General features: G+C 40.5%; 1 protein-coding gene across 1 annotated transcript in view; it reads right to left on the bottom strand.

Annotated features, from left to right (window-relative positions):
- The window catches only part of rgl1 (ral guanine nucleotide dissociation stimulator like 1), a 94,663-nt gene that overhangs the window by 39,798 nt on the left and 39,468 nt on the right, over positions 1-15,397 (bottom strand). The window contains exons 4-5 of the mRNA XM_062980729.1: positions 10,712-10,789; positions 1,385-1,566 (exon numbers count right to left, since the gene is read on the bottom strand). Coding sequence (XP_062836799.1) covers positions 1,385-1,566; positions 10,712-10,789 — 260 coding nt within the window. The remainder of the gene's footprint in view (positions 1-1,384; positions 1,567-10,711; positions 10,790-15,397) is intronic.

Below are 15,397 nucleotides of genomic sequence, written 5' to 3'. Positions count from 1 at the left end.
GTATTATCCACCAAAGTGTCTGGATTCTTATTTTATTGACAACAACATCCTTTGTATGCTCAAAACCTAAATTATTGGTTCTTACTGAAATGTGTGCAACTCAGATGAGAACTCTCATAATCCTTTTACCAGGAAATTACAGAGTAAAGACTTCTATACTAGGCTTTACCTAAGAGATTCTGTGGGAACTATTGCTCAGCCAATGAAGGCCTAATTACAGATATCAGCATTTAGACTTGCTTTGTTTGATCTGCTGGAACCAAATCCAGAAGGGAACATAATTAGACACAAATTAGCAACACTTGGAAACACTGGAATTTCTGATGAGAAGAACCATTTAGATACAGTGCAGTCAACTCTTTAAAAATGAAAATAAAAAAGTGATTCTGTTTGGAGCCAAGACTGATTAACAGCATAACTTGAATAATGATTTCTGAAAAATTCAAGTAAGTGGAGCTTAAGGGGGAATGAAGTAATGATCTTTATTGTATCTATTAATCCCATCCATTTTCTACTGTTTTTCTGTGAAAGCTGGTCACTGACATAGTTACATTCATTGTACAGGTTCCATTAGATTTCTAGCAATGCTAATTATGTCCACAGGAAACCTTCTGTCTCAGGAAAGCGGAGGTGGGGTGGAAGGAAGGCTATTTGTCAGGCTCAATGCTGCACAGAGCATTCCAGTGTCACTACTGTTCACAATTGTTTCAGTGGCACTTTGACCCTCTAACGTAAATTTTCCCTTTGTCCTTGGATGTCAGCAGTGCACCGACTCAGATAGGAAAAAACACCACAGACACTTCCTTTGTCATGACAGTAGCTAAGGAAAGGCATTCTGTGGCATAAATGTCATAGTCCAAAAAGAAGGGAGGAAGGGGAGAAATGAAAAGAAAAAACGGACTGTTCTGTCCCAGGAAAATTACATCAGAATGCTATTTTGGAAGTGAAAAATCTGATTAAGGAGAGCAACTGTGAAATTACTTTGAAAATCTGCAATTTTTAATTGAGCCTCTGGCCAAGCCAACATCTCCAGAATAGCATATGTTCTGAGATAATGCCAGCATTTCTAATTTTTTAGAAAAGAGTACTAGGCATGTTATTTAGTGGTCCAAATTTGAGTTCTTAATGTTCTATACAACAGAAAAAGAGAAGTGATTCGCCAACTACAAAATTCAAAGTATGCACCCATTCTGCGTGACAACATACTTCTGGCTAATCAATAACTACGTGTCAAAGCAATAAAAATGTGAAGCACTTTTAAGAATGGATTCTATTTAATTTCTGGAATTATAGCAACAAAGCTTGGAAAAATTCCTTTTTCCCACATCCCCTTGAACCTAGAAACCAAGACCAAGTTTTGTTCAGCAAACAATATACTCATTACCATTCATGACTTCTTGCTTCTGAAATTGCTCCAACAAGTTTTGGGCCCTTCCTTCAAGTACCGACCCTGGCATGACCCGTGTCAGATAAGCCAAGAGTTTCTGCAAACAAAGGTAATCGGGTGGCTCTCGGAAGTCTTCAGAGCACTGGTCTAGCCACGCTCTCAAAATGGAGGCTATGGCTCTGCAAAGAAACAACATTGTAAAAGGGGTTAGTTGCATCATCAGAATTCACCAACTATATTCCAGTAATTCTGCACAAGAATCCCAACATTAGTAGAGGCATGGTTAAATTAGGGGAGAAATCTATGGCCAGAGACACTGACTCAGAGAGTGGCTGTCTTCAGTGAATATTGTACCTTGCTCAGCTATGCCCCCACCAGCAGAATAAACCTTGGCATCTAACTCTAGTTGTCACCAGTAAATTAAACTCATTGATTCAATTGAGATACAAAAATATTCAACTTATTTTCCATAAATTGATTCATTAGGTCTACTCTAGTTGGGACTATTAGGATTGGTTTACTTCTTTTAAATCAGTGGTTTCCCCTTTTTGACAGTGTGAGTTCTTTCCCTAAATGTAAGTGCTAACATGTATCAGATGGAAAAGTGACTTCTTTCTTTGCACTCCATCCTAGAGGTGAAGCAAAAGAACATGCAGCAGTTCCTCTACAAAAAGTACACAGCTGCTCTTCTCTCATGGAGAGATTGAATGGCTCAGTGCTAACACAGTTTCCAGCTTTTCTTAAAAACAATGTCAGCCAATAAGGACTTCAAAAGACAAGCTACACCAACAGGGCTTATAGCTTTTTGAGCTCCTATCAGCTGACTGCCTAATCAGGATGTTGAGGAAGAAAGCTTTTGGTGAAAAACCTTGCAAACCTTGTAGCTGCTTTAACATATAATGTCCCCGAAAACAAAGGCCATGTTCTTGCAAGGGAAAAGCAGAAATAGGAGTGATAGACTTCCAAGGCGGCCGGGCTGTGGCGCAGGCTGGTAAACAGCTGTTGCAATAAATCACTCTGACCATGAGGTCATGAGTTTGAGGCCAGCCCATGGCGGGGTGAGCACCTCTCAATTAAAAATAGAATATAGCCCCTGCTCGTTGCTGACCTAGCAACCTGAAAGATAGCTGCATCTATCAAGTAGGAAATAAGGTACCACTTATAAAAGTGGGGAGGCAAGTTTAACTAATTTACAACGTTGGAATGAGGAAGTGAGGAAGTGCCATCAGAGTGGATGATGAAGCAGCTGCTCCCCCCTGTGGCCAGAATCGAACATCCCCTCAGGAGAAGGTTAAATTGCCTCTGCGTCTGTCTGTCTGTTGTCTCTGTCTCGGTTCGATGCATTGAATGTTTGCCCTATATGTACATAATAGGCTTGCTCAAATAATTCGTTTTCCCCGTTAACCGTTATTAATTCGTTATTTTCGTTTGTTTTGAAGCAATTTTGAAGCATTGGTTGTCCACACGTCTGATATCGCGGTTTCGAATCGCGAGAGGCCGTTTTTCGTTATGTCGTCGTTTTCTTCGTTAGGAAAAAAAAGCTTTTGCAAATCACCCAAACCATTCAGGCCCTTTCCTTTTGCCCCTCAGCAAAAGGGGCGTCACGGGCTCAGCCAATGGGAGGGGGCGAGGGGGAAGGAGGCCGAGGAGGAGGAGGAGGAAGACGGAGGGGGGAAATGGCCGCCGCCGCCGCCGCCTCGCCTCAGCTCAGGCCTGGTGTCTCTCTGAGGCGGGAAGGCGGCGGATGGAGCCGAGACCGAGAGAGACAGAGAGGGGCCCGGCGGTGAGGTTTTGACGTCTGTGCGAAGCTAGGCAAGTGGGGTTTATATATCTGTGGAAGGTCCAGGGTGGGAGAAAGAACTCTTGTCTGTGGGAGGCAAGTGTGAATGTTGCAATTGGTCACCTTGATTAGCATTGAATAGCCTTGCAGCTTCAAAGCCTGGCTGCTTCCTACCTGGGGGAATCCTTTGTTGGGAGGTATTAGCTGGCCCTGATTGTTTCCTGTCTGGAATTCCCATTTTCTGGGTGTTGTTCTTTTACTGTCCTGATTTTAGCTTTTCTGTAGCTAAAAATGCATATAAAATTGATTCTATAGGGAGGATAAATGATTGGATTTCAACTCCTACAGCTTGGCTTTCTCTGCCAATAATGGTACCCATCTTGGATATTGTAAGGGATTTATTATTATTATTATTATTATTATTATTATTATTATTATTATTATTAGACCTTGCTCCCAGGAAGGTGCCTTCGCTGTGGCTCCCAACTTATCTATCTATCTACCTTTCCACATATTCTCCACATTGTGTGTATGTGTATGTATATTATATATACATGAGCCCCGATGGCGAAGTGTGTTAAAGCACTGAGCTGCTGAACTTGCAGACCGAAAGGTCCCAGGTTCAAATCCCGGGAGCAGAGTGAGTGCCCGCTGTTAGCTCCAGCTTCTGCCAACCTAGCAGCTTGAAAACATGCCAATGTGAGTAGATCAATAGGTACCGCTCTGGCGGGAAGGTAATGGCACTCCATGTAGTCATGCCGGCCACATGACCTTGGAGGTGTCTATGGACAACACTGGCTCTTGGGCTTAGAAATGGAGATGAGCACCAACCCCCAGAGTCAGACATGACTGAACTTAACGTCAAGGAATACCTTTACCTTTACCTATACAAACACACACACACACACATTATGCAGGGACTATATACACAGTATATATCACACACACACCAATTTAACAAAGTTTCAGCCACAAAAACAAAGTTTCTGAAGTAGAACAATGACTTTCACAGTAAAGACAACCCAATTTAACAGGAAATAAGACTTTCAAAGCAGGAACAGATTTCTGCAATTATTAAAAAATGGTTTATTATAAAAGCTATGAAAATTCGCCAAAAATCAGAGGATAAGGGAAACGTTCCAAATTTTGGTGAGCTATCAGTGTTAAATGTGTTCTACCACTGTACCAAGTTTGAAGAAGATCACTCAAAAAATGAGGGTGGGAGAGTCCTGTAAAGTCCTCTCCCTCTGTGCTGTTTTTGGGAATTGCACATGCGCGTCCGCCATTAACGAATTAATTTAGAAAATAACGAATTTTCGTTAATTTCGAATTTTTTGGGGGGCCAAATTCGGAAATACCATCAGAAACGAAAAGCTGCCCCCCTCTAGTTTTGAAACGAGTTTAGAATCAAATTTTTCGTGGATCGATCAAGCCTAGTACATAATGTGATCTGCCCTGAGTCCCCTTCGGGGTGAGAAGGGCGGAATATAAATACTGTAAATAAACAAACAAACAAACAAATAAATAAATAAGATTGCAAGCAGAAAATTACTATCACCAGGTCTATTGTTTGTTAGGTGAGACTGTACTCTGTAAAGCTTCTAATATGGCTTGTTTTATGAACTGTCCGTTTAAATGTATAGTATTAATTTTGGCCACTGCATACTATGGGATCTTACTCAAGTTTTTGTAAGGATGTGGTTTGCAAACGCAGGCATATGATGTTGGGTTTTTTCAGATTGCACACACAGTACTCAGCCTTTTGTGAGCTGAAATTTCAGGCTGGGGAGAGAAGCAAGGATATATTGGGCTCTAAAACCCCTAGCTCACCAAAGGTTAATACATACACATTTGGTATCTGTTTTTTCTCCCCAATGAAATCAGACAACCAAATAGGGATGTCCCCATTTCTCAGGATGAGAAATGAGAGGGATAGTCAACTAATGAAATGTCAGAAAGCACAAACCTTAGGTGGGAACATCCCATTTATAATTGCTCACTGAGAAAGGAACATTTAACTGGACCTTCTGATGTTAATAAACTAACATTGCTCTTCCATTTCTAATGAGGGCAATCTTCCACTAATGCTGAATTTGAAATGGAGGAATGCTGAATTGGAGGAGGTAATGAGAACTAGACTTATGGTTATAAAGAGCAAGTTAAAAATATTCACATGACATCCCATAGGAGATTGACTTCTTTTGGAACACTTTCCAAAAAAAATATAAGATACTGTTGTATGTGGAAATAGACCAATGGTTCATCTGACATAGACTCCTCAAAATCTGTGAAAACTATTCAGGTGGGAGACATCAGTAATTCAGTCTGGGTCCTGGGACTTGATCCATTCAAGGTAGTGGTTGCATTTAAGCTACCATGAACAAACCTAAACTCGCCTCTTTTCAAAAGCTAGGCAGGGTCCGGATGGAAAACCATGAAGACTACCTGGAATTTTTAAGCAAAGCTAGGAATGAACACTGTAAGAAATCCTAAACAACCACTGTTTGGGATTTCCTAAAGGATTCTAGGCTGGATGGTCTAATGTTTCAGGCAACTTTCTAAAGTACCTCAAAATTGTGGCCCTCACCCCAAATCACAGTTCGTATATAAAAATGTAGGAAAAATAAGATGCCATGCTAGAACTGGCTTGTTTGCTCTTGACTAAGCTTCAAAACTTCCCCATGGTGGAAGATGAATTCTGTGATAGGTCTCATGTTATTTGTTTCCATGTGGATTGTGCCCTGACTACTTGTGCCTTAACTCACTTTTTTTCTCCTGGCTTTCCCATTGTGCAGATGATTCTGGCTTGTTTTTGTAACCTTTTTCATTCTTCCCCATTCTCTAGAGTGCAGCCATTTGTCCCTTTGTCTCCTCAGTTCAGCTACATTGGTTTCTTTTTGTTATTTTACCCTTTACTAGAATGAAAGTTGATTGCTCTCAACCCAAATAAAACTTAAAATGACTCCCACTGTGCATTTCCCAGGCTTTAAAGAACTTCAGCCAATCTTCTTTCACTCATCTCACATTCATTCAGTAGATGCCTTTCCTAAGTCCATTCCTTTGATGAAATTGTTTCTGTTACACTAAAGCAGGGCACTATGCTTTGCCAGAAGAAGAATAAACTCTACTGAGACAAAAGTAAATAACAAAAGTCCTATTCACACAAAAAGGTAATGAGATGCAGAGCACATAGTTCTTCAAAAACAGAGGGGGAAATCTCTCCAAATATTTCATTAATGTTTCACTAGTGATCTGTATGGATCTTCCTACGTAACATCAAAAAATAGGTCCCTGCTAAGAGGAGCTAAAAATCTAAAATTCTACTAGGAGAAGGCAACTGAAAAGAAGTATGAAGAAAGTGAAGGGAAACTGGTCATTTATACAGACTCAGGACCAAACACAGTTGAGGTATTTATTGGTGATCCATTATGATCAGATGTTCTGTAGGCGTGTGATCCAAATCAGAACTTTCCTCTGATACTACTTCCAGAGACAACTCTCTCACACACAATCATCCCCACACAAAGATCAAAAACAGGATCCCCGAATGGGAAAACTGGGAAAAAATATACAGTACAATTCACCACTCATTTGCACATAGGGTGGCATGGTTATGGCGTAAAATATAAACAATCAATACTTTTTAATATCATGCCTTTAAATGTTGTTATTACCCAATAAGCACACAACCATCATATTTTATGATTACCCAACAAGGACATTTGTTATTACACAACAAATTCATATAAAGAGAGGCATATCTGCGCTAACTCATTTTCCCATGAAATGCAACAAAAATGTCCATTGTCTTTTGTAAAGGAGCAAAAAAAAATTCCTTTGGAACAATTAAGCTTCATTTTATTGCTGGGTTGGCCACAGCACACAAAAGTCAAGGGAGACTAGCCCAAAGCTTAGATTGGAACAGTGCCCAAACCCCATTTGGCTTTCAGACTGCCCATTTGGCTACCCACACTATTATGCTACAGTCTCCTTGGCATATCTGACAGCCTGAATTGTCTTATGAATTAGAGTGAGCATTTCATGATAAGAGGGCAAGAGGAAAAAATATGCAAGTCTTATTTTCTGTCAAGTATTGAAAAATCACAAAGTCCTTAGGTTAAAAACATAGGGGAAAATTTTCTCAAGACCTAGAAGGTTACATCAATTTGCCTGAAGCCACATTAGTCTTTCTGCAAAGACAAGGAAGCATACATGAGTCTTTGTGAATATGGGAATACCACACACAAGGATATACAGAAAAGTCTTATTCTTATTGACGAAAAGGCGAGACACCTGGCCATGAGAGTCAGGAATCTTAAGGGCAGGTGAAATGCTGTGAACAGGAAAACACAGGGTCCTTTCAGAACATTTGATAGTGGACATTTTACAGGAGAACATTTTACAGGTTCCTATTGACATCCAGTCAACGCTGCATACCTCTACAGCAGGCATGGGTAAACTACGGCCCACCAGGTGTTTTAAACTTTAACTCCCACAATTCATTACAGCCAGTAGGATGTTAGGAATTGTCGGAATTGAAGTCCAAAACACCTAGAGGGCTGAAGTTTGCTAATGCCTACTGTAGAGCAAATAAGGAGCTGGACAGTCAACCACACTATCCTGTAGCAATACAACTTTTACAAGTCTTCATCCTCAGAGATGCACAAGCTATTCTTCTCACTGTGAGAACTGCATCTTCAAGATCTTGTGGAAGTATAAGAAGCAGAGGCTGGTGCTTCCAGCTTCAATTTCGTCGAGAATAGTAGCTTTTGTTCAGGCACTTTCAATGGGGCTAAACTGAACACATGAGAAGTATCATAACTCTGCAGCATTGTTATTCCTCTCCATGTGTGCAAGATGCCCATACAACTAGAAATATTGCATAAAGGTTCTCTGCAATAGGCAGAGATGTAATAGAGAAGACAGGGCTACTGTACTCAGTTTAGCCTTATCTTGAATGTCAGAACGGACCTACTGCTACATGAAGAACTGCTCCAAAAATATGGCACAGACGTACCAGTGATATCACAGTTTCCACGGCACCTTCATGGAATAAGACCTTTTGGTACTTACTTCAGTGGCTGGCAGTCATGTATCTCTTACAGAAGATCCTTACATGGAAAGTTTTGAGAAAATACTCCAAAATTTATGGCCTTTCCTCAAAGATAATAACTTTATAGTGCCCATAGTATACTAGACAGACTTTGCGTCTCTTCCCATACCAGAAGTGTCATACTATGACAGAGACTTGGGGAGGAAGGAATATGTGAGCCTCAGGAATCGTATTTCAGGAAAATGTCACAATAATATTGGAATACCCACAAAGAAAAACACAAATATCTCAGATCTTGCATGAGACTTTGAGAAAACTATGAGCTTAAGTACAAGACCAAGTCAGCTAATCTTTGGGAGACAAATATTCACAAATAGGATCCAACATGGTACAGGGGTTTCAGCATTGAGACAATGATTATGGAGACCAGGATTTGAATCCCTGCTTGGCCATGGAAACCCACTGGGTGAATCACACACTCTCAATCCCAGAATTCCCTGTGATAGATCCACCTTATGGTCACCATGAGTCATAAATGATCTGAAGGCACACAGCAGCAACAACAACAGTAACATCATTAACAAAAGGGTAACAGAGTGCCTTTTTGTTACGGCAAGTCACAACAGAAAAGACCTTGCCATTACAAATTGGAACTTTCTTTCGCTTAAGAAAATAGCATCTGCTTAATTTAAGTTATGACTTGGCGCTGACAACTTATTTCATGAGGTCTGCACTGGACCAGATGTCAAACCATTCTGATGAGTACAGGAGAAATTCTGGAAATGAATACATTTTTCCTTTTCACTTCAGTTTCAGAAACGCACACCATATATCTCTGTCAAATATTAGTACAAACCAGTGATGCAGTCTGCTCAGCTTGGTTATTGTGATGATAGTCTGAGGAGTGGATCAAAAGGTATTAAGATTTTCTTCTTCTTTAAAGCCAATGGCAGCAATTGCTAGTAACATTATGTCACACATGCTCAATTACGTACATCTTGAAACTAGAATACTGCCAGTAGCCCAGTGCTTTTCCAGGGTTATTCCACCACAGTGTAGAGGGAATGCAGTTATTCCTATGTGCAACTGACATTCTTATTCCTTACATTCTGGAATGTGATATCAAAAGGTCAGAATACATACTACTACTATTATGTCACAGAGGATTTTTCTTTTCATACATTAAGGCTGAGATGTGTCATTAGGCAATGCAGGACCAGGAAAACCTGGGACATTGTTGATGTTCCCATGTATTCCATCTTTCCCATCTAGATTTGGGAACAAAATACCAAAACCAAAAGTATAACTGAAGGCGAACTGAAATAAGCAAAACGTTTTGATAACAAATGGTGTAATTCTTCATCTCAGGGCACATCAAGTTAAGACATTAGCTTTAGCTTCCAAGTTACATAGAACTATGTGAAACCTTAAACCTGCAGTACAGATGAATGAATAAGATGTTTTCCTGGGGTTTAGTTCTTTAACAGAAATTTTGGTAACAGAGGTTGAAATAACATGGAAAGAATAGAGATAGGTTCCTACACATCAAAAAAAAGAGCAATTCAGCATGCTTCACCACATGTTTTTATGATCAGCATAGGCCCTTATATTGCAGTGCAACTGCATTATATGGGACCACACTGACCATATAAACTGCATTATGGCGCAGCTGGTTAGTAGCCAGCTGCAATAAATCACTACTGACCAAGAGGTCATGAGATCGAAGCCCGGGTCGGATTGAGCTCCCGACCATTAAATAGGCTAGCTCGCTGCCCACCTAAGCAGCATCTGTTGCGTAGAAAATTCTAGGTACCACTTATGCGAGGAGGCTAATTTAACTTAATTTACGACACCATAAAATCTGCCAGCAGCATGCAGAAAGGAATGAGGTATTACCGTCAAATGACTCGGTGTCACAAGTGGACAATGAAGTGGCAGCTCCCCCTGTGGTCAGAAGTGAACATACCCTCATGAAGCCAGAAGCTGGAAAAATGTTAAATTGTCTCTGTGTTTGTCTATATGTTGTATATCTAATAACGGCATTGAATGTTTGCCATGTATATGTGCATTGTAATCTGCTCTGAGTCCCCTTCGGGATGAGAAGGGCAGAATATTAATACTGTAAATAAATAAAATACAGTAATAATAAATCTGGCAGTGTAGATTCAGCCTAAGTTAACTGATGTGTGCCTATATATGGGGGGGGGGGGGGGACAGTCATATTAAGCATATTTAAATCTCATTTATTCAAATAGGAGAAATTCAAGTATCTAGTATACATATAATAATTATGAAAAACACTGAATGGACAATGTTTTTGCTGGATTTTTAAAAAACCCAATTCTGGTCTCTGGGTTTAGCCTCCTCTGTGGTATTCAGCTCCTTTGTATACTAAAAAGTAGACTGGTGCTATTTTCCAAAGAACCACATCCTTTTCTCAGTATTCAATCCTGGTCTTGATTTTTGCTGTTCAGAGAAAAGCAATACTTACGTCCTGAGTACTGTTTTATTCTCAGTAGAGTTCTGGCTTCTATCGTCTTCACAGTTTGAGATCTCCAGATTTCCATATCTAAATATAACAGGAAGACAGTGATTTTTTAAAAGCTGGAAAATCATGCTTTAGGAATGAGAATGAACGAGAACCCACTTATCACCTAACTAAAAACAGACAGCACATTCACTAGAACAACAGCTGACTAGTTCAGTGGGTGAAATTCAGCCTCTCCTTTTTACCCATCCTTACCCAATTATTCCTGGGCCACCAATTGTTTTTCTTAGGGAGACCAAGCCATAAGCAGTGCACCTATACCTTCTACTCAACTCTTTCAAATACATTATAGCAATCATATCAAAGTTAAGACCTAATACCTACACACAATATGGCACCCTGATTCACAGTTGCTATTCCTTCAAACCACTCTTCCCCACCAATATCCTTTCTCTAAGTAGCATGCAACTATTTGGATCCCTCAGCTGTATGAGAGATTTTTTTGCAAGTCCTACTTCCTTCTTAATGTTTTTTTCATGCATTGAAGAATGCTATTGTATACCCAGAACCAAAATCTGGAGACCTCGGTACACTCCTTCTATACCTGAGGCATCATCCTCTTCCACCCGCCCGCCCTGGAAGCCTTCAAGACAAAAATAATACCAACACTTATATTCGGGGTTGAAATTTGGGAGCACATCAATTTGGCCAAGTCAAGCAGCTTCGCATCCTCCTGGGCCTTTCCAGAACAGCGCTGATGGCTGCAGTAAGGGTGGAGCTAGGAATGCTCCTAGTAAAAGCTCAAATTTTAATGAGACAATTCAATTACTGGTCAAAAATAAATCAGATGAATTCCAGCAGACTTCCTCGCCTATGTCTAGAGGATCAAGTCCAGCGTGTCCACAAGTCATCATGGGTAGTGTCTCTAAACAATAAGATGGCTAAAATTGGCCTTCCTTTACAATTTCTGAACTATCTAGGGCCTAGGGCAAAACAAGTGCTCATGCAACGCACTTGTAACATCTATGCTCAATTGGACCTAGCATGTATAGGTAGGTCTTCTGCCACAAAGTTTTTAGCTTCCCACAAAAGGAATATTCATTTAGAACACTATCTGACTATTCCAGTTATGTAACCCTTAAGAAGAATATATACCAGGGCTAGGTTTGAACAACTCGATATTATGATGCAAACTGGTCGCTACTGTAACACCCCAAGAAAAGAGAGAATCTGTGTTGAGAGAACAAATTGCAGAAGATATCAAACATTTTTTGATTGACTGTCCAGCATATACTGAACTTGGATACAGATATTTACATCTATTACTATCCAATTTTAAGTCTCCCACAGTCAAGGTATTGAAGAATGCATGCATTATTTGTTTCCTTGGGTCCTTACTTTACAGCTCAATGCCTGACCTGTCCTACTTCCTTCAATCATTGTATGCCTTAGTGGACATCCCTAAGGACCTTGTCATATACCGCTGGAATCAGCCAGTCTCGCTGTGTCCCGGTGGTGCCTGCCCAAGGGGGCGTAGGGATATGTTGCCCTGCACCCCGCTCCATCTTAGGGAGAAGGAAAGGGAGCCAGAGATGTTCTTCACTATGCCTTGCCTTCTGCCTCACGTCCCACCATGTGGACAGCAGGAGCCTTGTCCGGACTGTGTCCCCTCGCCCCCAGTGAGGGAGAGCCCATAGCGTAATGAGGCTGCCTGCCTGCGAGTGCTTTGCACTAGTCGGGTGGCAGAGGAAGAGGAGGAGGAGAGGCCTCGTGGCTTTGTTCACTGTGAGGAGTGTGTGGCCTGTAGGTCAAGTCTCCCCTCAGTGTCGCCTAGCAACAGCGGCCAGAATGATTAGGGCACCCCCCCCCCCCGGGCCCCAAAAACTGCTGGGGGGCTTGGCTGCCGACCCTAGTCACCTTGGAGGGCAAGGCGACAGGAAGGCAGGCGGATAGATAGCCTGTTTGTCTCTGGTCTCAGGCCCCCTATACAAAGGGAGACTGCCACTGCCATAGGGCCACCCCCCAGTCTTCATTCTGTTTTGAAGGGGGGGATGGTCTTTCTCCATTCGGTGCTGTTTACTCAAAAATGACAGACCCATAAACCCACCCAAGGGGCATGGGGATTTGTCACCCGTACTGTCCCGGCGTCTCCTTACCCCATCAGATGGGGGAAGCCTCAATAAGATACCTAAACTTCTTTCCTTATAGAAAAACGGGAAGCCTCACATTGTATGCTGTTGGCTTCTTTTCGGTGGTCGCAATGGTTATTTCCAGTTTGGAAATGAAGCCACCTGGAAGTACTTGTAATGAGTATGATGGGAGCCGTCGGACTCCGTGGCCAAAGTTGAAAACCCCCGTTGCTGCCGCCAAAAAGAAGCAAATGTGAAGAGGTCCTATGTCTCCAGCCTTTTCTCCTACACCATAGTACACAACCACCTCTGATTTTTTTTTAATTACATTTCTTCAGAACTTGCTTTCTTCTTAGCTTCTTTTTGGGCTCTGTTTCCAGCCACCTCTGTCCCTCTCTTGAAGCTTTCTTGAAATTCTTTTACCTCAAGTTCTTTTCTTGGTCTATTAAACTCTTCTGTGAGTCTTCTAATAATGTTACAATAGCATTAGATATCTCTGCTTCCTTGGACTCCTCTACATTGATGTTCAGGCAGTCCAGGGATGTGGGGTGACCAGTCCCTATGCTGTAGCTGTTGCCAGCCACAGTACCCCACCTACATTCCCTTGACATCAGCCAGAGTGCCCATGTGCTAACAAAGCTCCATGGCAACAGCCACAACACAGTGGGCAGAGGGATCCCTCAGTGGCTGCTCAGTGGCATCCAACCATGTTCAGTATGGTTGAGCTGTCAGGACTCCCTGCGTTTTTAGCTAACCAGTATCAGATACTGCAGTATCAAAATGCAATGTGGAAAAAATATTTCTTATCATAAGCTAAGAAACAAAATATAAGACAAATTTAACATTTCAGTCAAGGTTTATATATTTTTAGCCCCTTTGTTAATCAACTGAGCAATTGTTAGTGGAGAGGAGAGAGTGCACATTCTCTCTTGGGAATATACAGTAATACCTATGCTTTTTAGAGACAGCTTTGTAAAATCTGTTTTAGAAGCATCAAGTAACAATACACTTTAAAACAGGATATGTATAACATAACTGTTTGAAATACTGCTACAAACAACATACAAGCTAAAATCCTGTTTAGAAAGAACGTTTAAAAAATGCTATATGCTTTAACTATTGATTATACCATACATGTGAATGAAGAGATTGACTTCTTCGATTAATGCATGCTTTAAATTAAGAGTGCTAGGGCATATATGATAAAATTCTCATTGTACCGGATAACAAAAATGATAATTTTCAAAAAAATATTTGAAAATTATTTAAAAATTCAAAATAGTGTATCAACAACGATTATACAACATAACATGCCAGAGACTTACCACTATTCTGCCCTCTACCGCCTCCTCAATAGTGATCTTTCTACCACATGTTTATACTGTTAGTTATGTTATCACTTTTTATTCATCATAAACTATCAGCATTGTACTGGCTATGAATCAGGCTTAAATTTAGCTTTAGTACTTTCATTGCTTGGTTTGGGTTTTATCTCTGGAATGACAACACAACCATGTGAACCCTGTCTGAGTTAAAAACAGTGTCACTTTAGTGATCCAGTGATCCCTGCTCTGGGAGGATTTGGAAACATAGGCAACATTACAGAGAGAACTAAAAAAAGCAAAATAACATGTTATTGACCATGCTGATCAGGGGAATCTGGGAGCTGTAGTCCAAAAAAGAAACACTCCAAAGTATAATTTTAGTATCAGATATTCTGCTGCTTGTCCAATACCTGTCATCTTATCTGCTGTAGCTTCTTTTGACTAAACAATTTTTGCAAACATATTACCACCACCTTATTGGTGGCAAGAATAACGTTTCATGCACCCATGCTGTAAGTAAATGTTTGGCCTCTAAACAGAAAAGAGGACTGGCTGCAAAGCAGAAGTGGAAACTATCTTGCATTGCTTCTTCACCATAGCAGCCAAGAAGAACTTGAGGTTTTCACTCAATGGTGAGGAGAGAGGGGACACTAAAGCACATGCACATCTCCCAACTCTGTGTCGTAGGTAAATGTTATATGTTTTCATGAAATGTAGCTCATCACACTTTTTAAGTTTAAATTCTTAATAAATTTATATTTCTATTGGGGGTGCATTACTAGTAACACACAAACGTAACAAATTCATAACACTGTATAACCATATCTCTTCAGAGAAGAGGTTTGATAAGGTTATTCATAAAAATGGTAAAACCTCAGATAGTCAAAAAGAAGCCATTTTTAAATGGATGAATGACTCAAAACGCTTCTGGTTGATTTAGTATTTGCATACATTCTTAATCCAAAAAGAGGAATACCACAGTTGCACTGGCTTACATAAAACATCTTCTATAACCCAGAAACACATCTCTTAGATTGTGTGTAAGATTGTGGTGCAATACCCTATTTCCCCTAAACTGGATGTAGTGTAGGGAAAATATTTAAACAGTGGAGAGGAAAAATTAGTTTCATTAAGGATTTGGGGCAAATTATTTAAAACTTCAGATAAATACCAGCCACTTTCGATATATTCTATATATATATTCTAAAGGTTTTGCTATGTGATATACAATCATC

The sequence above is a fragment of the Anolis carolinensis genome, chromosome 4 (genome assembly GCF_035594765.1).
Source record: "Anolis carolinensis isolate JA03-04 chromosome 4, rAnoCar3.1.pri, whole genome shotgun sequence".
NCBI lineage: Eukaryota > Metazoa > Chordata > Lepidosauria > Squamata > Dactyloidae > Anolis > Anolis carolinensis.
This window is presented reverse-complemented; position numbering and strand designations above follow the sequence as displayed.